Source organism: Stegostoma tigrinum, chromosome 22 (assembly GCF_030684315.1).
Source record: "Stegostoma tigrinum isolate sSteTig4 chromosome 22, sSteTig4.hap1, whole genome shotgun sequence".
NCBI lineage: Eukaryota > Metazoa > Chordata > Chondrichthyes > Orectolobiformes > Stegostomatidae > Stegostoma > Stegostoma tigrinum.
The window spans coordinates 42,230,268-42,255,192 of NC_081375.1; the positions used below are offsets into that span (position 1 = coordinate 42,230,268).

Consider the following 24,925-nt stretch of genomic DNA (forward strand, 5'->3'; position numbering starts at 1 on the left):
CGTCTACCCTTTCAGATGGATGTAAAAGATCCTAAAGGCACAATTTCAAAGAAGATGGTTATTCCTAGTGTCTTGGCCAATACTTACCCTTCAAATAAAATCACAAAAAAAATTATGTTGCTGTTTGAGACAGTTTGCTCTTTGCAAACTGGCTGTTGCAGGTGTTAGAACACTGCAGCAACTATACATCAAAAGTGTATTACTGACGATAAGGCATTCTTGGAAAGAGAAACAAGAGCAGAAATTGCTGGAGAAACTCAACAAGCCTGGCAGCATCTGAGGAGAGAGTGAGAACAGAATTAACATTATGAGGTCAAAGACCTTGGAACTTTTTTTTTAAACTGCGAAAAGCCATCTGTGAATACACTTGTGTCTTTACTCCCTTTTGGAAACTAATTAATTATTTGGATAATGGAGAAAATATCTGCCTGTACAATAAAAGATTGCCAAATCTGAGCTTCTTGCTTATTTACTCTGGAGCCTTAGATCACACATTCACAAAACACAGCACTCAACTACTATTATCAGGACAGTCCCCAACATTTAAGTCAAAGTTAAATTTTTTCATAAAGGTTTTATTGATATTTTTTTCAAAAACAAACACGTTAGTGATTTCTGGAATGGACTAGACTTGAATGAATAAAACTTTTCAAATAGCCATCCAGGCCATCATATAAGCTTGCAATGGTGTTAGTTCCAATATGACTGACCTATTCTATACGTACAATCCTTCAGTTACCTTCAGATTCTGCTTCAACAAAAATGAAGCCTATCTTCTAAATACGCATGTGCAAAGGCAATTCTGTTATGTTTGCTTTAGTGATGGAAAGGGACAGGTGTATACTACTGGGCAAGAGTTATAGCTGGGGGAAAGGCAATTACGATGAGATTAGGCAAGATTTAGGGAGCATAGGATGGGGAAGGAAACTGAAGGGGATGGGCAAATTAGAAATGTGGAGCTTACTCAAGGAAAAGCTCCTGTGTGTCCTAGACAAGTATGTACCTGTCAGGCAGGGAGGAAGCTGTAGAGCGCGGGAGCCGTGGTTTACGAAGGAGGTGGAATCTCTGGTCAAGAGGAAGAAGGCGGCTTATGTTAGGATGAGATGTGAGGGCTCAATTAGGGCACTTGAGGGCTACAAGGTAGCCAGGAAAGACCTAAAGAGAGAGCTCAGGAGAGCCAGGAGGAGACATGAGAAGTTGTTGGCGGATAGGATCAGGGTAAACCCTAAGGCTTTCTATAGGTATTTAAGGAATAAAGGAATGACGAAAGTAAGATTAGGGCCAGTCAAGGATAGTAGTGGGAAGTTGTGTGTGGAGTCAGAGGAGATAGGGGAAGCACTAAATGAATATTTTACAACAGTATCCACTCTAGAAAATGACAATGTTGTCAAGGAGAATACTGAGATACAGGCTACTAGACTAGATGGGATTGAGGTTCTCAAGGAGGAGGTATTAGAAATCCTACAAAGTGTGAAAATAGATAAGTCCCCTGGGCCGGATGGGATTTATCCTAGGGTCCTCTGGGAAGCCAGGGAGGAGATTGCCGAGCCTTTGGCATTGATCTTTAACTCGTCATTGTCTATAGGAATAGTGCCAGAAGACTGGAGGATAGCAAATGTGGTTCCCCTGTTCAACAAGGGGAGTAGAGACAACCCTGGTAATTATAGACAAGTGAGCCTTACCTCAGTTGTTGGTAAAGTGTTGTAAAAGGTTATAAGAGATAGGATTTATAATCATCTAGAAAATAATAATTTGATTAGAGATAGTCAGTGAAGGGTAGGTCGTGCCTCATAAACCTTATTGAATTCTTTGAGAAGGTGACCAAACAGGTAGATGAGAGTAAACCGGTTGATGTGGTGTATATGGATTTCGGCAAGGCTTTCGATAAGATTCCCCACAGTAGGCCATTGTACAAAATGCGGAGGAATGGGATTGTGGGAGATATCGCAGTTTGGATCAGAAATTGGCTTGCTGAAAGAAGACAGAGGGTGGTGGTTGATGGGAATTGTTCATCCTGGAGTCCAGTTACTAGTGGTGTACCACAAGAGTCGGTGTTGGGTCCACTGCTGTTTGTCATTTTTATAAATGACCTGGATGAGGGCGTAAAAGGATGGGTTAGTAAATTTGCAGACGACACTAAGGTCGGAGTTGTGGATAGTGACGAAGGATGTTGTAGGTTACAGAAAGACATAGACAAGCTGCAGAGCTGGGCTGAGAGGTGGCAAATGGAGTTTAATGCGGACAAGTGCGAGGTGATGCACTTTGGTAGGAGTAACCAGAGGGCAAAGTACTGGGCTAATGGTAAGATTCTTGGTAGTGTAGATGAGCAGAGAGATCTCAGTGTCCATGTCCACGGATCCTTGAAAGTTGCCACCCAGGTTGACAGGGCTGTTAAGAAGGCATACAGTGTTTTAGCTTTTACTAATAAAGGGATCGAGTTCCAAAACCAAGAGTTTATGCTGCAACTGTACAAAACTCTGGTGCGGCCGCACTTGGAGTATTGCGTACAGTTCTGGTGACCGCATTATAGGAAGGATGTGGAAGCTTTGGAAAGGGTGCAGAGGAGATTTACTAGGATGTTGCCTGGTATGGAGGGAAGGCCTTACGAGGAAAGGCTGAGGGACTTGAGGCTGTTTTCGTTAGAGAAAAGAAGGTTGACAGGTGACTTAATTGAGACATATAAGATAATCAGAGGGTTAGATAGGGTGGATAGGGAGAGCCTTTTTCCTAGGATGGTAATGGCGAGCACGAGGGGGCATAACTTTAAATTGAGGGGTGAAAGATATAGGACAGATGTCAGAGGTACTTTCTTTACTCAGAGAGTAGTAAGGGAATGGAACGCTTTCCCTGTAACAGTAGTAGATTCGCCAACTTTAGGTACATTTAAGTCGTCATTGGACAAGCATATGGACGTACATGGAATAGTGTAAGGTTAGATGGGCTTCAGATCAGTATGGCAGGTCGGCACAACTTCGAGGGCCGAAGGGCCTGTACTGTGCTGTAATGTTCTATGTTCTATGTTCCATGTAATAAAAGCAAACAATCCCTTTAATTGCTGATAACAAAGTGTGGAGCTGGATGAACACAAAAGCTTTTCTGCTCCTAAGATGCTGCTTGGCCTGCTGTGTTCATCCAACTCCACACTTCCTTATCGCAGATTCTCCAGCATCTGCAGTTCTCATTATCTCTTATCACCCCTTTAATTGTAGATCCTAGTTCCAGTTGAGCCCATTAACTCTGTAGGTGTCTCCTCACGAAAATCTGTCCTAAAAGACGCTAAATCTCGCCCTCTAATTTCATCTGCGTTCCGTGAGAGGTGGGCTAGACTCGAAAAAAAAGTTGAAAGACTATTTCCCACAGATTAGACTCCTTCTTAGCTGGTGTCTACGTTAATTGTGAAGCTCGAGTATTTAATTTGGTGAATTCCCCATTAAGTTCATTCTCCAACTAATTATTCAACCATGTCAAGCTTAAGGTTGCAAGAAATTCGGTGTAGTCTAACTGCCCGTTTTGTTACATGAACAAATGTGGTATAACCCTACCTGTCATCTCAGTGAACCTCCCTGTTTAGACCAGTCGCTCAGCTTGCTGCTGTGCTCTGCTGGTCAGTACGTACGGCGGGCACATCACGTTACTGAGCTCCACGTATCTGGGCTGCTGTCTCTGGGGAGGCGGTGTCTCAGCGTTCCGCTGCACCGAGTCCCAGGGGATGGCCGTGCAGTCCATCTCCCGTGGCGAGTTCGTACTTTTCACGGGTAACCTCTCGGAAAACAATCTGGTCAACTGGGCCAAGCTCTTGACGTTCTCCCCTTCCTCTGGAGGGAGCTCGATATTGCCCGTGCACCAGAAGAGCCACCAAATCAAGCTGAAGAAGACGATGATCGAGCCGCTGTAAACAAGACAGTCCCCAAAGCCCCGACCACCCACCTGCACGTTGGCAAAGATGCCAACTAACAGTAAGGAGACCCCTCCCACGTCTAAGCTAATGGCCATCCAGAAGAAGGCAGGACACCTTCCAATACCTCTCAGCAGCATCGCCTCTTGCCTGCAGCCCACCTACACTCACCCTTCCACTTCCAAAAATAAAAAGTTTAGCCTGTAACTGTTTGTACTGGCTTCCCGTGACGTAAATCCTGCTCTTTTTGGATGGAAAACGTGGGTTAAATGTTTTTAAAACTAAAGATAATACATTCTAAAAAATTTCATTTTAAATGATGGTTTTAAACTGAAATACGTAAAACCACTGGAGCAACTCTTTCCTGATAATAAATCTGAAATAATTCTTTAGTTTTTTTTGGGTTACTAGGTTAAACGTTTCATTAATTGTTTCATTACGTCTGTTTGTGCTGTTACACAAAACTGAGTGTTATTAAAAAAATCCACATCAAAATCGGTATCAGTCCAAAAATTTAAAACATTAATCCTCAATGCTCCAAATTTGTTTTGCACGCCCTTAACAGGCTGAATTCATAAATGATACACAGCTTACTCAAAAAGTTGGTTTTGAGGACTATCTTAAAGGAGAGGGGGTGAATTCTCCACCCAACGAAACAGGCAGCTGGAGACTGATTAAAATGGCCAAACTCAAGGAGGTGAGAATTGGAGGAATACCGATATCTTGGATGACTTTAGAGCCGGGGAAAACATGGATTAAGTTTTTAAAGTGGAAGGGTTACTTAATGCACAATGAATGTGGGCTGGGGATCAGAATGATAATGGTGAACTAGATTGGATTTTAGAATTACCTGAAATTTAGAATGTGGGTGGCCAGCCTGGAATGTTTTTGAATTGTTAATCTAAGATTGGATCAAGGCTTCAGCAGCACAGTGAGCTGATGTAGTGGAAGAGTTGCGTGATTTTATAAAGGTGGAAATCGAGGTGATCCTAACAATTCTGTAGATATCCAGTTGGAAACTCATCTAAGGGGCCACAATCACAGCAAGGTTGCAAACAGTCTAAGTGGTGTCTCAAACATTTGCAAAATAATAAGAACTGCAGATGGCTTGGGGACTGTTTTGTATCAAAAGCTGATAACAATGGCTAAATTATAATATATCATTCGATATTTTCTTGTAGGAACACAGGAACAGGAGTAGACCATTCAGCCTTTCAAGCCTGTTCTACCATTAAATGAGCTCATTAGCTGATTTGTGGCCTAACCGCATATTCCCTAATATCTTTGCTTAACAATAAAGATCTATTTCAGATTTTAAATTTACAATTCATCTAGCATTCACTGCTTTGTGAAAGAGAGTTCCAACGTCTATGATCCTTTGTGTGTAGAAATGCTTCCTAACATTTCTTCTGAATGGTCTGGCCTTAATTTTTAGAATATGTTCCCTAGTTCTAGAACCTCCAACCAATGGAAATAGTTTCAACCTTGTCTTTTCCTGTTATTATATTGAAGAATCCAATCATATCACCCTTAACATTCTAAATTCTATAAGCAGCAGGCCTAATTTTTATAATCTCTCCACATAACTTAACTTCTGAAGTCCAGGTATCATTCTTGTAAACTTATGTCATTCTCCTTCCAAAGCCAATAAATCCTTCTTAAGGTCTCATGCCCAGATCTGTACCTAATACTCCAAGTATGATGTAAACAGGGTTTTGTATAACTGTAGCATAACTTAAGCATCTGTATACTCCAGTCCTCTAGACACTAAGACCAATGTTCCATTAGACTTCTTGATTATTTTCTGCACTTGTTTGTGGCATTTAAAAGATTTATGCACCTGTATTCCCAAGTCGCTTTGGACATCCACTATATTTTGCACATCATTGAGAAAATACCCTGACCTATGGCCAGCATTTATTGCCCTTGAACTGAGTGGTTTGCTAGGCCATTTCAGAGAGTATTGAGAGTCAGCCACATTGCTCGAGTCACTTGTAGGCCAGACAAGGTGAAGATGGCAGATTTCTCTCCCTGAAGGATATTAATGAGCCTGATGGGTTTTTTCTGACAATAGGCAATGATGATTGGTAGATTCTTAATTCTGTTTTTTTATATAAAATTCAAATTCTACCATGGAGAGATTTGAACCTAGGTCTCCAGAATATTAGCTGAATTTTTGGATTAACTAGTCTAGTGATAACACCATTAGGCCATTTCTTCCCCTCTAACTGCAGATAGTTAATTCTATTCCACACCAAATGGTTTGAATAGTAAATACATATGCAAACTTTGCCTGGCACAATTTTGGCATGCTCAGTCTTTACTCGCCATAAATGTGAGTCACCAAAATCAAACAGCTATATAGCCTGGCCACTGATCTTTACAGCCCATTTGCTGTGATATTGGTCATCTCTTTCAGAGACATAAGAAATCAAACTTTTACACTCATATATCATGCAAGTTATGAACTAACTGGGTGGTATAAGTTTATGTAAATACACAGAAGGTTGAATTGAATGGGCTTCATGGAAAGATTGTTTTATTCTCAGGTTGGTCACAATAATCTGTCAACATAATTTCACATACAACTGATTTTTACAGTGATCATCAGGGGAAATGAATTTTATACCACTCAGTACAGGTTTTATCCTACAGCCTGGGTTTGACCACAGCCATATGCAATGTTTCCAGCTGCTGCGACTTTTTTCAGTATACTGCCTTCGAATTTTTCTGAATGGTATCTGGATGAGACCAGAACGATAGCTTGTCAGAGTTCATATTGTCCAATTAATGCCAGCATCTGTTTGGATTAACCAAACACAAGAGAGTTGGTACAATTAGGAAAATGGTGCAAGTTGTTTAATGTATTTTTGTTTCTCTTTCAACTTTCTACATACAGTCGAAAGGCTGGGCATCTGTCAATACTATTCAGTAACATAGCATTTGGAGTGCATTGTAGTGACCCAGGTTATGTGATGATGCAAAGGACTTCCAGGACTCTTGGTGCAATTTGTAGACAATTTCATCAACTAGGCAGTCATTCATGCTTTAGCACATATGATAATTAGATATAGTTCTTAGGGCTAAAGGAGCAAAATGTATAAGGAGGAAGCAGGAACAGGAAACTGAGTTGGATGGTCAGCCATGATTATACTGAAAGGCAGAGTAGGTTTGAAGGGTCGAATAGCTTAGACGTGCTCCTAATTTCTGCGTAAACATATCAGTAAACCAACCCTTAGACATCACTCAGTCATCATCTACTGCAACTCATCTTAGACAATCAGTAAGTGATTTGGATGAAAAGCACAGTATAAATCATAATTGAAATAGATGCTGCTTTGCAATGATTAAATTGTCTCAAATTATGGAGCTGAAATTGAGTGTACAATGATATCCTTGGTATTCAGCCTCAGGCATTGCAAGCTATCAAGAATGCTGGTCTGTCAACAGTTCCTTTTGAAATATTGCACAATGCAATATGTAACTTCCATAGTATTTTATGTGCATCCTCCATCAATGTCATCCACCCATTTGGGTTGTGCACAGACAACCTGCTGATTCACAAAACCAGCTTACCTTAATGTGATATAGATGACATTTCTAAGAGGCAATTCAAGCTAAAATGTAATATCTATATTATGAAAGCAATATATGATTGGGGATAGTACTTAATCTTTGGTTATGTAAAACCACATTGGATCTGTTTTCTCTATTATGATGCTCTGTCAGCTTATTCTATATATATTACTTGCAGTCACCACACTGAAATGGCTTTTCAAAATGGAGACTTTAAAGTAATGTGCATACTAATCTGTCACACACATAAATATTTTATGATACTAATGGGAAATGAAAAGAAAATCAAGCATATTTTCTTTGCACTGTCTCTACAAATCAATATTTAATATCCCTTTCTTTGAGTTTTTTCCTGAAATTTATGAAACTACCAAATGGTTGCAGGAAGTTCCATTTAAGAGCCAAGATTATTTGTATATTTGTCCTGACTAGTTACAGATTTCAACAAATTTGCTTTGTAGCCACAGAACAATTTAAAAGATTGAAAGAATTCTTAACTGCCAGAACATGCAATATTAGGTCATCTTCTCATACAATATGTTCAGATTGAGACATCCATTGTGCTGTCCATTTTCTTTGTCATTTCTCTATTAAGCTAAATTACCTGCTGTGTCTTATCTTATGGAGTTTAATGTGAGTTTTCTTTTGATTTTATTTTGCTTTCTTTTAGCAATGTGGCCTACATGCATTGTACATTATTTCATCCTAGGGCACAGGAGGTGTTCTTGTAATTTTGAATTTTATTCTGTAACAAATGACAAAGAGGTGTTCTGAGGAATTAACTCTGATTTCTCTTCACAGATGCCGCCAGATCTGTTGAGTTTTCCCAGCAACTTCTGTTTTGTTTCTGATTTACAGCACCCGCAGTTTGTTTGGTTTTTATCAGTAGTGGGAAACTGGGTTTTTTTTACTGAGTCAAAGGCAATAAGATCTATATATTGTTTTTTATTTATTCATAGGATGTGGGTATCACTAATGTGGCCACATTTATTGCCCATTCCTAATTCCATTCGAGAAGGTGGTGTTGAGCTGTTTTCTTGGACTGCTGCAGTCCTTGGGGTGTCAGGCTGTTGGGCAGTGCTGTAAAGAATGAAGTTCCAGGATTTTATCCCAGCGACAATGGAGGAATGATGACATGGTTTCAGGTCAGGATGATGTGTGATCTAGAGTGGAACTTACAGGTACTACTCCCAAGCATCTACAGAATTTGTCCATTTTAGTGGTAGAGAGCACAGGTTTGGAAAGTGCTGTCCAAGGAGCCTTGGTGAGTTGTTGCAGTGCAACCTGTAGGTGTTAAACACTGGTGCCACTGTGCGTTGGTGATGAAGGACATGTGTTGAAGGTGGTGCCAATCACACAGGTTGCTTTACCCTGGATGATACTGCATTTCTTGACTGTCACTGGAGCCATTACCCATCCAGGCAAGTGGAGAGTATTCCATCATGCCTCACTTATGCCTTGAATATTGCGAACACAGAAGGTGAATTACTTATTGCAGAATTCCAGGTCTTTTATCTGCTTTCATAGCTGCAGTATTTATATCGCTGGTTCAGTTCAGTTTTTGGTCAATGGTAAGCCAGCAAAAAGTTGACAATGAGCAAATTCAGTGCTGGGAACTGAGTGTCAAGGGGAGATGTCAGATTCTGTCTTTTTGAGGGTAGTTATTGTCAAGCACTTGAGTGGCATGATTGTTTCTTGCCGATTATCCTTCCAAGCCTGGATGTTTTCCAGGTCTTATCACATATTGTAGTGTGTTTATTACATCTTGACTGGGTTCAATTCGATCAGTCCATTACCAAAAAATCTAAACTAATGGCCTACAAGTAAGTTTTCTGATGGCTCGCACACAGGGAATAATAACACCTGCCACTAAATGCTGATGATTATGAATAAAAACATGAGGCAGGAGCCTCATTGTTGGTATGGACCAATTATTTACTTTTACTCGCACTGCTATAAAGCTGTATATTTTAGGGAGGAATTTATTTGTGCAAAAAGGTTAAGAAACAATCCAGTACCAAAGTTTATAGGGACTGCATTTCAATGTTTAAGCTCAACAATATAATGTGAAAAGAGTTTAGGTTGTATATGGAAATCTAATATTAAAGTCATAGGTAATGCAAAAACAAGTGTTGGAGAAATTCAGCTGCATGTGTGGACAGAAAAATAGAGTTAACACTTTAGGTAGGGATTTGGGATGGGGTTTGGTCAACTGAGGGAAGACGGACAGGTCAAGGAGGTGGAGATGAGGCTGGTAGGGAGGAGGTAGATTCTGGGTACCCAGGTTTGACTCCCGCCATGGCAAATGGTGGCATTTGAATTCAATATCTGGGATTAAGAATCTATTGATGGCTATGAATTGACTGTTGGGGGAAAACCGATCTGGTTCTTTACTGTCCTTTCGGGAAGGAAACTGCCATCCTTACCTCATCTGGCCTACATGTGACTCTAAATTGCTCACTGGGCAACTAGGAATGGGCAATAAATGCTGTCTGATCAGTGACGCCCTCATCCCATGAATGAATAAAGGAAAAAAAAGGTGTAAATTTCTGATCTCAATTTTTCATGCTGTGAGTTCTTGATTTCTGTTCACTAATTCAGTGTGGTTGATGGTGGGGGTAGATGCTGATTGCCTTGTGTTGGGGTGAGACGGGTAAATCTTCAGCCCGTTCTAGACCCTAAGATGAAAAATGACAGAGATTGAGACTGTTTCTCTAGGTGAAGCACACTTCTTGCAGACTGACCCTTGCATCGGCATCCTGCTAAGATTGTTAGCTAACGTATGGGTGTATCATACAATGAAACTGGAAGTGACTAATTGGCAAAGATCATCCAGACCTGTTGCTTAAATACTCCTGTAAACAAGCTTACACTTATTTTCAAAATAAGTTCCTTCCAAAATTCCAAAAGAATTTCTAAAATTAACTGTGGAGATCACAGCTAAAATTTCAAATTCTAACTTATGCTGTATTTAAACAGAAACAGAAAGACGGAATAAGTTAGTCAATTTAATTCTACTTTCAATTATTTTTAATTAACTTTTTATTTCCTAGTGGAGTATTCTTGAATTTAAGCACAAATAAATCCATGTGGGTCTAATATATTTTGATATAAGAAGTGAAAAACTGTAGAGATTTTTGTAAAATTTATCCGACAATGGATCTGTGAGATACTTAGGATGTGTATTTATGTTAGAGGCACGATATAAATTAACTGTATTGTTAAAAGATGCAATTCATGCTTCACATGGATGTATTCATAATTTGTCTGAGGCTAACATTAAGGTAGTCTTGTGCAATGTTCAATAGTTTTTCTACTTAAGAACTGAGAAAATTACACTCTGTCAATTTTAACAAGCGTTGCTACGCCAAAAATGAACGTTTTCAAATCACATTAAAAATCCACTCAATACAAAGAGCCAACTTGAAGTATGCTTGGACAAACAAATTGTAGTGCAAGTATTTGAAGTAACAGTTAAAACTTTACTGTGCACATATAATTTTCAGTGGAGCAAGGCAGATACTTAATGTTTTAAGTGCAATACTTAGCTTTAGTCTCTTGCAAAGACACCCAAAATTATGCACCACATGAAAACATGCAAATTTTCTACCAAGCCTACTGTTAAATCATTGGTTTATATACATTAGCATACTTACAAATAGCTTTATATTGTAATTGATAACATTTTACTGGCAGAGCTAATTTCTTGACTTCAGAAACTGTTTGCGACATATTGGACAGCTTTACTGACTGATGCAACAACTCTTGCTCATTCATTAGTTTGTTGCTTAAAACAGATTAGAGCTCAGAATTGGATAGCTCTGAGAAGCTATAAAATTAAATTACTTGATAAAGTTACATCAGGTAAAAATGTATAAAAACAAGATACCCACTGAAAAAAGTTATCAATTTTTTTCAATGATCATCAAGCTAATAAAATTCATTAAATGTTACATTGTGACTTTATTCCATGTGTTATGACCTTTCGCAGTGACTACTCTTCTGTTAAAAAGTATTTGATTGGCTATAAAGCACTTTGGGATATCCTTGGTTCACAAAAGGTGGATTATAAATGCAAGTCTTTCTTCCTTTCTCACCAGTTTCACTGACACTAAGGAATAAATGAGGAGAGCTTTTCATACACCTCCTTTAACTTCCACAAGCCCACGTAAACATGAATTACGGTGTACATCAGGAGAAATCCACTCACAGAAACCATCAGTTTAGCAATCAGCTTTTCTGTAGCGTAGTTCTATCTCACAAGTTAAAGAACGATGGTGGTTTGTGGTTCCTTAAATACCTTGACATAGACTTTTGGCTTTGTTTTTCTTTGAGGATAGGGAGCCAGACTAATCCAAATATGAGAAACATCATCCCAATGGAGAGAAAGGCAGGCCCCAGTACATTGCATGTTTTCTTTGTGATCTGCCCAAAATACAAACCAGTCATTATGGAGCCCAAGAAGAAAAAAGCCCCTCCAACTGACATGACAATGATAGGTTTGTGGTAAATTTCCCAGGCAGTACGTGGCTCTGATGTCCAGATGGATACACTTCTGGAACTGCTGTAATATGTGCTTTCTGTATGGTTGGTCAGCAGATCTTTGGACTCAGAGCATAATCTCATGCCTAGATCAATGTTCTCAGTTGAACTTGTCTTCATCGCTGGATCGAAGTGGGTGCCAACTTATCCGTACCTGTGCTTAAACAGATAAATATATTATTGAAGATGAGCACTAACTAAACTGGTGGAAGAGAAAATTATGCTATTTACTGGAAGAAGTCCATCATTTTCTTCAAAGATCATTGAAATAATAAAATTCATTAAGTGTCAGATTGTGACGTTATTCCAGGTACATCATATTCTTCTGATGTAAGTTCCTCATGTTGATATATTTCCAAATGTCTAAATATTTTTCAAACACTTAAAAGCAGAAATATAGATTTATAAAGTACATCACCATCAATTCTCACTGGCAGTGTCATTACAATAGGATGCTAAAATAACCCTCCCCAAAACAGGAAAAAGTGAGCTGAGCAGCTTTTTAAAACATAATGGATAAACAAATCGATAGGCACAAGCTTCCAAGTTTGTTTAACTAAATTGGATTATACAAATATGGTTGAAAGAAAACCTTTGAATTCAAGCCTGGCTGAAGCAAATAGGAACTGCAGGGAGCTGCAACCGTCTCACTGATTTCTACTGAGGCATATGATGAATATGAAAAATGGCTCAAATGCAGTTTACTTTTTGCTTTGGGGGTTCTATTTTTATAAGCTGGCATGTAGTACTTCTTGTAAAAAGTTACTGTTATAAACAGGAAGTTAAATTCAATATTAGTAATTCAGTTGCTAGTGAATGGCTGCTGATGTGATCCAGGGATAATTATTTACACAAAGGAGATCAGAGAAGCAATTAAATAATCTCAATGCAATGCTATCAGTGAGTATATTGTGGGTTTTACAGTGCAGAGGCAGTTAATCAATGTGTGTGAATCTCACTTTAAAATAATATACATTTAATCATTTTGTCTATAACACTGTCACCTCCACTAGTCCTATTCCACCCATCACACAGTTCAATAAATGCTCAATGAGTTGGTTCATAAACGCTTTGCCTTTTTTGATAAAAGATTGGAAATATAATCTTGGTGAGATTTATTATTCTGTCTACAATATAAAGAGCAGGAATGTGACTTTGGAAAGGGATGAGTGCCTCTCTGTGTGCCAGCCTCATGCCCTTTCATATCTGGAGCCCAGTTTTAAACCTGGGACAAAGTGAAAAGGTGGAAGGCTAAATTTGAAAGGCTGTAAGAATTGAACATGAAATGAGTACAGCTGGTAATGACTCGATAACTTTCTTCAAGCTGTGAGTTTACTCTGCAGAAATGCCCAGAATTTTGCATTAAGCTGAAGACCTGAACTCAAGGTACCAAGAGACTAAATGGGGAGGAAGGGTAAAAAGTCAAACTGATGCTGTAATTGGTTGTCTCCAGAGACTGGGAGTTAGGCTGTCAGTTGGGACAGAGTCAAGGTAATATCACTCGATTGAGAAGTGAGATTAATCCATTCCAGGTGATGCAGGTAACATGTATAAGTGTGTGTATGTTCACCATGACTGTGCTATGCTATTTAACTTGTCAAACTCTGCTTGATGTCTGCACGCATAACAGAAGGAGTGGGAATAGGTAGCCAGGGAGGTGAATTCAGGAGACTAGCCCAGGGAGACAAACAGGAGGCCAGAAGAACACAGCAGGCCAGGCAACATCTGGAGGAAAGGAACAGTCAACATTTTGGGTATTATCTTTCTTTAGGATTTGATGTGGGGGCGGGGGAGTTGCAGATAAGGAAGGGGAGAAGTGGTAAAGGCAGAATGGTGGTGATAGGTAGACAATGGTTATGGGTATGACTTGGTTGGTTGATGGGAGGAATGAATCTGGTTGGTGGCTGCAAGGGAAGGTCATAAGGTGGAATGGAAGGGAGGAGGTGGGGCTGGAAGGGGAGGCGGAGGATGGGTGGGAAGGTTCTTTGAAATTGGAGAACTCAATGTTGAATCCTCCGGCCTGTAGAGTGCACAGGCAGAAGACATGGTGTTTTTTTAAAATTTGCATTCCAAGTCACTGCAACAATGGACGCGGTCAAGGACGGACATGTCAGAGGGGGGAGTTGGGGGGGTGGGGCTGGTGGGGAGTTGAAATGGGCAGTGATTGGGAGGTTAGGTTGGCCATTACGGGCCAGGTGGAGGTACTCGGCGAAACGGTCACTGAGTCTACATTTGGTCTCACTGAAGTAGAGAAGACCGCATCAGGAGCACCGGATGAAGTAGACTAGGTTGGAGCTGATGCAGGTGAAACTCTGTCTGAACGGAGGTGCATGAGGTGGTATGTGGGCAGGTGCTGCATCTTTTACGTCTGCTGGGGAAGGTACCAGGCAGGTTGGGATGGTTGTTGGGGAGTGTGGTGCGAACGTAGCGGTAGCAGAGGGAATGGTCCTTGCAGAAGGCAGAGACAGGGAAGAAGAATAATAACTAAACATTGACTAATGCTTTCCTCCAGGTGCTGCCTGGCCTGCTGTGCTCTTCCAGTCACCTGTCTGTCTACCTTGGATCCCAGCATCTATAGTGTTTTCTTTATTCCTGGACTAGCCCAGGAAACCTGAATGTAGTGCCACAGAAAACATCAACAACCTCATCCAAATCAATATGGTCAGCGAATGAAACTTTTAATGGCATCCTGTATCCACTAGACCTGTCATCTTCTAAGCAGCTCATCTTTCAGTAAACTGAGATGAGGACTCAGATTTATTGTTCACATGCTTCACCTGACTCTCACACATCTACCAACGCTGGAAGCCTCTCAGTCACATTCTACATACTTTATACACTTCTGGCAGAAAAGAGTTACGTTACATTTATCTGAAACCTTAGGCAGACCATACTTGAGAGACCTGCTTACAATTCTAGTATATTTATATTATTAAAAGGAAGAGGCACTGGAGTAGGTAAAAGGAAAATTTACAAGATGGTACCAAAACAGCGACATTATACCTAATAGGAAAGTTAGAACAGGATGGGACTCTCTTGTTTAGGAGAGAAGATTGACATGATCAATGTGTTTAAGATCATGAAGAAGTTTAACAGATTCAACATAGGAAAGATGGTGAAGGCAACTAAACCGAGGAACAATAATGCAATATAGTCATGAACAAATCAAACTGGAGCAATGTCTTCACCCAGAGAATGGTTAATTTTGCTTCCAATAGATAGAGATTGAGGCGAATCACATTTCAGGTGACACTGTGTAAACGTATGAGGGAGAAAGATATAAATGGTTAAGTTGATAGAGTTAGATGACAAAGGTTTGGAAATATGGGGAGGCACAGTGCCTCAGTGGTTCGCACTGCAGCCTCACAGCACCAGGGACCCGGGTTCAATTCCCACCTCGGGCAACTGTCTGTGTGGAGTTTGCACATTCTCCCCATGTCTGCGTGGGTTTCCTCCAGGTGCTCCAGTTTCCTCCCACAGTCCAAAGATGTGCAGGCTAGGTGGATTGGCCATGCTAAATTGCCAGTAGTGTTCAGGGGTGTGTAGGTTATAGGGGGACAGGACTGGGTGGGATGCTTCAAGGGGCGGTGTGGACTTGTTGGGCCAAAGGGTCTGTTTCCACACTGTAGGGAATCTAATAAAATAAATAAAACTTCTGTGGAGTGTTGGACAGCTGGTCAAGTGATTTGGACATTCTACGTAATTGTTTGGAATGAACTGAAACAGTTTTGCATCTTTTGCATCACAGATAGTGTGATACTGCGTTTTAACAGGATTTACATCATCACATTAGGCATGGAGAAGGATATATCTAACAGTGATGAAAGTAATTCTTCCTCAATGTCACAAATTGCCACAGATGATAAGAAGCTACTGCACACAGCTTGATAACAGTTACATACTATAATAAGCAATGACAGTATTATTTCATGGTAATCGAGTTTGGATAGGCACATGGTGAATTTGCAATTATTATATCACAATCAATAACCTTAAGTGATGTTGCCATCATGAATCAAGCATTTTAGCATCGAAGTCTATGCAACATGTGACAGTAGCACAACAAGCAGATCAACAACAGAATAAAACTGTACACAGTAACAGCACAACTAATAATCCAAAGAAAAATATTTGGAATGATTTCGGGGACAGGGATAAAGATTATGAAATACATATAGGTTGTTTAAGATTCCATGTGGCTTCTTCGATAAAAATGAAAAAAATTTACTACTCCTTGCACAACACAGCTAGTGTCTGTTTTTGGTTATGCAATAATAGAAATTTCATGTCTGCCAATTTATTAGGGAAATTTTTTGTAATGTAAATTACTGCATCTAATGAATTCTAATGAATATACATTGCAGGATGTCCTAGAAGAATGCTAGAATTTAGTTGTCTCTTCACTGCACCTGAGACTCACAACTGCAGAAGTGTCATTTTGATCAGATAATTGTATTACTTGTGGTTAGCACAGAAATCCTTGATCTTGCAAGGAATTACGGGCTACAGGGAGAATGCGGGTAAGTGGAGTTGAAATGCCCATCAGCCATGATTAAATGCGGAGTGGACTCGATGGGCCGAATGGCCTTACTTCCACTCCTACGTCTTATGGTCTTAAATCTGTGAAATTTATCATGCAATGTCAAGCAGCCCTGGATAGAATGGTTATTATATTTTAATAATGTTTTTTAAAACTATGTACAAATTAGGCCACTCCTTATTTCTGGAGAGGTCTTGTTAATTATGAATCTTTGACAGGGACATTTTTTACAGGATGAGACAATTGAGAGCCCATATTCTCTCAAAGCTATGTTTGAGAAGGCTGCATTTGAATGCCAAAGTTTGCACTCCTACACATACTGTTTTCCTGTCATGTACAGTTAATAATTCTGAACTGCATTCTCTATTGCTTTAAACTGATCAACTTGTGTAATTAATAAAAATTGTATTATTGAAATACAATGTTTGATATTCCAGATGAAGACCATGCATCTTTTTTAATAGGTTTCCACTGTTGGAGGTCTGTCTCTACTGATCATTATTTTGGCCATTACTCTGATGGCGAGTGAAATAACTCCATGAAGGCTGGTATCCCGTCACCAAATCACCCTTTATTTACACATGCATAGTACACTACACTGACCCAGCTAACAGAGGGCTGGCTCCCACAGTAAGGAGAATCCTGACACTCCTGTTTACATCTGTCAGCCAGGACCCCCCTGATTCGACCAGGTTAACAGCCCCAATAAGGGAACTTATATTCTATGACATCCATCTGGTTGACCTAGTTCCAATTACCGCAGAGAGAACTCACTTGACTTCAAACATTACAGTAAGTCAGACAAAAGGAAACACTTCTTTTAGCAGCATCTTCCAGACCCACAACCTCTACTGTCTACAAGAACGAGTACTGCACGTGTGAATGCCCCAACAACAAAATCCACTCCAAGTCACGCACCAACCTGACTAGGGAATACATTGCTAATACATCACAGTCGTTAAGTCAAAAACCTGGAAGTTCCTCCCTAACAGCCATTCCAGAAGATTCACTACCACCTCTAGAGCTCAGTTAGTGATGGGCAATGAATGCTGACTAAGTCAATGATATCCATGTCCCTTGAACAAAAAGAAAAAAAATGTTATTTACAAAATTTTCAAAAGCTTGCTTTGATTTTGATCATTTGCATCTATGTTTAGATGTTATATAGCTAAGCCTTGAGTGTTTCATTTAGCATTTTTTTTCATATTCACTACCTATTTGTTATTTTACCAGTGGTTTCATTTTCGCAACAGAAACATAAGAACAAAACTGAACGAAACTTGAAAATGTGAAATCGGGCTATACAAACTAGAAATACATGCATTGACAGGTGGGTGGGGTCACTGCGCTGGCAGCTGATCTGAAGAGTTTATAGCACGGTGTTAAACTCATTAGCTGTGGACTAGCAAAAGCTGAAAATGCGATGTGATCAGTTATTTACACAGACCATCAGGTGAGTTCTGAACGACTATCAATATAATTAAATTTCTATTTGGAAAGTCAGATAAGATGTTTAGAACATCAGTTGTACAGGTCTAACCCATTGAGTGAAGGAAAGGTTGGCCATTTAGAATAATTAAAGTTTTGGATTGGGCTCTAGGAAAACTTATTTGATTCATCCAAATCTTCCTAAATCTAAAAAAAACACAAATCCAAGAACCATAGAAAAGCAATAGTGAAAAATTAAGACACTGCATCCGACACAGAAACAAAAAACAGAAGTTGCTGGAAAAGTTCATCAGGTCTGGCAGCATTTGTGAAGAAAATTCAGAGTTGATATTTCAAGTCTGGGAGCCCTTCCTCAGAATTGCATCCGGGTGGATTGGAGAATTGAAGATGGTTTTTAAATGCAAGTTGTTGCCAATGGGATTTTTGTCAAATTTTTAAATGTAAGTTAACATTTTTTTCTACAAACCATCAGAATATTTTTCTATGTATCTGGTGCTATACAGAGACATGCTTTGCTGGACTGCTGGTTTGTGTTGCAGAGTGTCACTAACAGTAAGGGTTCAATTCCTGCACTGGCTGAGGTCATCATGAGGGTCCTGTTTTCTCAGTCTTGCCCCTTACCTGAGGCTTGGTGACCCTCAGGTTAAACCTACCATCAATCATCTCTCTCTCGAATGAGACAGCAGTTCCAGTTTTCTGGCACTATGATGGCTTTATAAAAAGACAAGCGTCTAAGTTAAAGTGTGGCCCCATTAGGTAGAGCAAACCACCAAAGCTGTCGTTGGACTAAAATTTGCAGGATTGACATGAAATATGATCATACTGAATGAAGCCTGAAAATGCAAATTCAGACTATACAAAGTAGAAATGCAAGTATTGACAGGTGGGTGGGATGACACAGCAAACAGTTGAAAGGGAGCTGTTGCAATGGCGCAGCACTGCTATCTCACAACGCCAGGGACTTTGGGTTCGATTCCAGCCTTGGGTGAAATTTATTGCTGAGAAACTTTAGAATTTGACCTTAAAACCAAAAATCCAGTTAAATTATGTACCTGGACAATATTACATCTACATTCAATTCTGTTAACGTTGAATCATATGAGCAGTTATACTGCATTGATTCAAAGCTGTTTCCACTTCACAAATAACAAAATGTGAAGCTGGATGAACACAGCAGGCCAAGCAGCATCTTAGGAGCACAAAAGCTGATGTTTCGGGCCTAGATGAAGGGTCTAGGCCCAAAACGTCAGCTTTTGTGCTCCTAAGATGCTGCTTGGCCTGCTGTGTTCATCCAGCTCCACACTTTGTTATCTTGGATTCTCCAGCGTCTGCAGTTCCTATTATCTCTTCTTCACAAACTGTGGATTTATAAATTGACTGATTGCAACAAGAGCATTGAAACTATTCCAATGGTGGTTGAAATTTTGTTCCTCAGCAAGTAATTCCATCTCCCTCCCTCACCATTATCTGAGTTTAAAATAGACTGTTGGTATTCTTGGTATTCTGCTGGACTCTGAGGTCAGCTTTTAAACCATATCCACCCTATCACCAAGATCACTTACTTTTACCTCCTTACTGTCACTCACTTCTACTTCTGTCTCAGCTCATTTACTAATCAATCTTCAGACTTCCAACTCCACTATTCTCTGCTGTCCAACTGGCCTCCTGCCTTCTGCTGTCAATTTTGATCTTTGCTGCCCATATCCTGCTTTGCACGAAGACCCATTACCCCATCCTGTCTGTGGTGACTGACTTGCATTAGCTCTTAGTCTAACAATGACTCAAATTTAAAATTCTGATTCTCATATTCAAGTCCTCTACAAACTTGTTTATCCCTGATTCTCTAGCTTCTTCAAGCCTCACGACTGTCCGAGATGCCTACATTTCTCTTGGTCTTTTCTGATTGGAGTCCCTGATTTGTTCACTCCACCACTGGCGTACTATCAGCTATCTCAGCCACAATCTCTACACATCTCCACATCACTCTCCTCTTTTAAGACAGCCCTTATATCCTATCTTTTTGGCTGTCTCTTTAGGTGCCTCCGGGCCACATTCTGCTCATGTGAAGCATCCTGGCACATTAAGAAGGTAAAATCGCCATAGTCCTGCTGTCTCATAGAGAGACTGGTGGTTGTTTAACCTGGGGGTCACCACATATCAGGCAAGGGGTAGAGGTTAAACAGGTCAGGGTAACATTGGCTGCTGTGGGAATTGAACCCATGCTATTGACATCACCAGGTGTCCAGCTAACTGGCTGTGCGGCACATCAAAGAGAGCAAAATAAATGCAATGTGTTGTTGGTTGTCAGTCAATGTTCCTCTGCTTTAAACCAAAGAGTGCTCATTTCCTAAATATCCAATTGATTTGGGAATGAGTGGGTAAGAGATTTTAATATAGCTCATTTCCAAAATCATTACCAGACTGCTGGCTTCCTAAAGACCAGACATGGAGTTACTCTGCAAAACTGTCCAATTAACCCCTACCTATCGACCTTCACAGCTCACTAGGAGACTATTTCTCTGTGGAGTTACTGGGTGTGGCTAACAGTGTGCAGGAGACACTGATCGCTTTCTGCCTTCGGAGAGATATTTGCATTGGGCTGCTGTTTCAGCTGTTCCTGCACAAACTCCATCGATCATTGCATATCGCCGTCGATCTGACTGGAACTTCCAGTCAAATATCTGCACCGAAATCCCTCCCAGTGCTGCAGATCAAAAGAGCCCACAGTCAGCCCACTCGGCCCATCGTGTCCACGGCTATTGTTTCTGACCCTGTCACCCTAACACTGTGGAACCTCGACCAGATATCATCCACATGTCATTTCACTCATCTGCCTGGCCTCCCCCACTTCGCAATCCCTGAGCCCGTCCTTGAGAGAGTTGGAGGGATACCTGGCATCCTGGAAAGATTTGTGCCCGCTCGCAATCTGCTTCTAACTCGGCCTCGACTGTAAATATTTGGTTAAAGTTGAGGGGCACTTGGAGTCTCGCTTCAGACTTACATTATCCTTTTCAGCGCCAGTCTGTGTTCCTATAAGTGGCGATTTCTGATTGAAATTACAGGATTAATATACCATGGTTTCGAGAGGTGGGGAAGAAAAAACTGAACGATCACACGCCACTATTTAACACACACACACACACACACAGAAACTGTGCTTTCCGTCTCTAACTCCTCAGTTCGCTGTTGTTACTGTTTTCCCTCTGATTACTTACCCACATGAAGCTCACGAGAGATACTTACTTTAATCTGCTGTTTCCTTTCTCTCTCTCTCTCTCTCTCAAGCGACCCGGCTTTGAAATGCCCCGCCAGGTAAACGGGCTAACGCTGCGCTGTAAGGTCTGACAGAGGGCGAAACATAACTCAGTGTTGTAAACAGCCACTGATGATTCTTACTCTGAACATTGACAGGGAGGTCCTTCCACAGGGCGGATAAACTGAATGACATCATCGATGGGCTAGGCTCAGGTTAGAAACTGCGGCTTTCGGACGATGTTGGTGTTCCGCTCGCAGGACAGTATCTAAGTTTCCGACACATTGTGGGGAGGGGACGCTCAGCAGTTGCTCCGCCTGTAGCTCCTTCATGTCCTGTATTGTGCTGCGCAGCTGCGACATTAATAGACCCAATTGTACATTTGAAAAACTTTGCATTCGTTCCCAGTGTTGGCATGTTGGTGCGAGGGAATGAGAAATTCCTTGCCCCCAGCCCCCATCCCGCCCGAGCTTTCAGTCCGCACCATAAACGCCTGTCCCGAGAGCACTCAGGAAGCCAGCCAGGAGAAAACCTCCAGCTCAATAATCCATCTTAATCGGGGATGTTCATGCTCGTCAATGGTGCCCAGTGGCTCACTTGCTCAGGCTCCTGAGATAACACCTTCCAAACCAATGATCTCCACCATCTAAAAGGACAAGAGCAACAGATGCATGGGAATATCGCCATCTACAATTTCCACCCCAAGCCACAAGCCATCCTGACTTGAGCTGACACATCCTGTCCATCTTCTCTCCCACCTATCTGTCCCATCCACCTCACTGGCCAGTGCGCATCACTCCCTTCTTGCACTCACCTATCACCATCCCATCTCCCTTCTCCAGACCCACCCCTAAACACTATTCATTTTGGAGCTCCCTTCCCCCTCCCTGTTTCTGAAGAAGGGTCCCTGAACATTCATTTTCCTGCTCCTTTCCTGATGCTGCCTGGCCAGTTGTGTTCCTCCAGCTCCAGCTCCACACTGTGTTATCTCTGACTCCAACATCTGCAGTTCTTGCTATTTCTTGGAATCACTTTTTTTTGCTAGTGCTGGGTTGAAATGCAGGAACTCCCTCAGTAATAGCCTGTCTATGTACCTACACCTCATGAGGAATGTTGGATCAGCCATTATCCTATCGAATGGCACATCAGGTTTGAGGGGCTGAATGGCCTATCCCCGTTCCTATATCTTTTGGTCTGATGGACTATGGCAATTCAAGAATATCACCCCCTTCTCCAGGGCAATGAGGGATTGGTAATAAATGCTGGCTTTGCCAGTGTTGTTCACAACACATGAACAAATAAATCAAAATAACATATGAAAGGGCCAAACCTTGATATAAAACATCAAATCATTTTCTATTTGTTTACAAACACAATGCATTGAAGTAAACTTCAAAAGATTTATTGCAATACTCACTTATAACCTTGCCACAATGAAAATGTTATGCTGCTTTCTAACCTTTTACTCAACAAAACAAACTTTGCCAATTGCTCTTAAAGAACTCACGTATAAGCGAAATACTGCAAATACTGGACATCTGAAACAAACATAGAAAATGCTGGAGAAACTCAGCAGGTCTCCAGCATCTCTGACGAGAGAAACAGAGTTAACATTTTGAGTCTGATATGACTCTACTTCAGAAAAAGTAACTCTGAAGGAATTTGACTGCTGGCCAATCTGCAGTGCCTGTTTATAGCTTGGCAGCAAATCAGGATGTATCTGTACAAAGCCATAATCTAGTTTAACTATAACGTGGCATTAAAGCAAACTTAAGACTGCAAAGAAAAGAAAGTGCTGGAAAAAGTTTGTTGGTCTGACAGTTTCTTTGAAAAAGAACCAGTTAATATTTTAAGTTTTCTGATCTATTGTACTCCTGCTGGGCTTGAAACATTAACTCTTGTTTCTCTTTCCATGGATGCTGCCAGACTGGCTGAGTTTCTCCAGCACTATCTGTTTTTATTTCAGATTGTCAGCATCTGCAGTGCTTTGCTTCTATTTCCAAGTTTGTAAGAACATTTAATATAACAAAGGAAATCTTAGCCTGTACATTCTAGTACAGATTTGATCATTTTAGATGGGCCAACCTTTTTTCTACAGATTTGATCTGTGACAAACAGGCCAGTTAGAAGTTTGATTTGTGGTCCTTGGTCATTAGGCCTCGGAACAAAAAACTGACAGTTCATCATTTTAAAAAGGCAGCTCTGGATATCAGTGAGTGCATGTCTGTGCAATGCTCCATTTTCTGTGGCCAGGACATTGTTTGAAGCTAACAGCACTGAGTGAGTTGCTAAACCTGCATCTCTCTTAGCAAATGTTACTATTTGTACCAAATGTAACCATTAAGAGTCTGACAAATGGTATTTTGCAAATTATGTTTATCTTCTGGCAATTATTGTTAATGCTTGATCCCTGCTTTATAATATTAGCAGAATAACTGCATTTGGTATAACTCCCCATTGAGAATTAAAACGAATGCATTTATCGAACTGGCTTTTCAAGAGGAAATTCTGGGATTTAGGGATAGAGTGGGGAATGGGATTGATTGGATTGCTCAATGGAAAGCCAATATAGACTCAATGGGTTCAGAGATATTGGGAACTGCAGATGCTGGAGATTCCAAGATAATAAAATGTGAGGCTGGATGAACACAGCAGGCCAAGCAGCATCTCAGGACCTGAGATTTCCTGAGATGCTGCTTGGCCTGCTGTGTTCATCCAGCCTCACATTTTATTATCATAGACTCAATGGGTTGATTGGTTTCCTTCTTTGCTGTAAATGTGTCTGTTTGCTGTAAGCAACAATAATAGGATTGAGGCCTGCTTGAATTATTATTGCATTGCACCCATGTTATTAAGTTACGATGTGATCTTGCTTCATAAATTGATGATAATCTCTGCTTCCAGAATGCACTTATTTTCGCTTCCTTTCCATTTCTGCATCCTCATGGTTTAATGCATTTCTGACATGGCTCTTGGTTACACTTAAAAGACACTTCATTGGCTGTAAAGTGCTTTAGGACATTTTGCAGCTGTGAAAGCCACTATATAAGTCCCATTTTTTCATGTTTGAATGATAGTTTAATTATATTTTGTCGGATGAAATAGTGATTCTGTACTTGAGAAACAGAAGATTTTCTCAGTCTTCTGTGTCTTATGAAATCATGAACCTTTTCCTTGTAAATTGTGCTTACAACTACACTACACAGCTAAAATGAAGCAATCACTCTATGCATATTTTTCCAGTTTAAAACCTGTCTTCCAAAGTGGATAATTTATGAGAAATTAATTATATTCACATACATTATCGTTTATACGAATATAAGTTAGAACTGCACTTTTACCAAGCAAGTCATACACTAACAATATTTGTGCAGAATTTTTCCCGACATTTTTCAAGGATTTGAGTCTGGATTATTTATGGTGAGAGTACTTAATTTCAAAGGAAATGGTGATTATTTCCCATATGCCTGTATTTCATTAATTCTGATGTCCATTGCTCAACTTCAGTATTATTTCTTAAATTTAGAAATGATTACACAAAAGGGATCCATCTAAGATAAATTACCCTGTGTGCAGTTATTGCAGTGACAAACTGTTAGATGTATTTATTTATTATAGGGCAGTGATTCAGTGTTTCAGGAAACATTCAGTGGAGTTCCAGTATCTGCTG

General features: G+C 40.4%; 1 protein-coding gene across 2 annotated transcripts; it reads right to left on the bottom strand.

Annotated features, from left to right (window-relative positions):
- Positions 1-10,531: 10,531 nt before the first annotated feature.
- LOC125463803 (phosphoinositide-interacting protein-like) lies at positions 10,532-21,548 on the bottom strand. Of its 2 annotated transcripts, none has more exons than XM_048555527.1 (2): positions 21,246-21,548; positions 10,532-12,167 (listed from the first exon to the last, which is right to left on the bottom strand). In XM_048555527.1, the coding sequence occupies exon 2, from the start codon at positions 12,131-12,133 to the stop codon at positions 11,729-11,731; it is 405 nt and encodes a 134-aa protein (XP_048411484.1). In that variant the 5' UTR covers positions 12,134-12,167; positions 21,246-21,548; the 3' UTR covers positions 10,532-11,728. The 2 variants fall into 2 exon arrangements, with proteins under 2 accessions (XP_048411484.1, XP_048411483.1); XM_048555526.1 differs by having other exon boundaries at positions 10,532-12,172.
- Between the last annotated feature and the right edge of the window lie 3,377 nt (positions 21,549-24,925).

Excerpts from the sequence above, each read along its gene's own strand:
- LOC125463803 (XM_048555527.1), bottom strand. The coding sequence starts at position 12,133 with ATGAAGACAAGTTCAACTGAGAACATTGATCTAGGCATGAGATTATGC.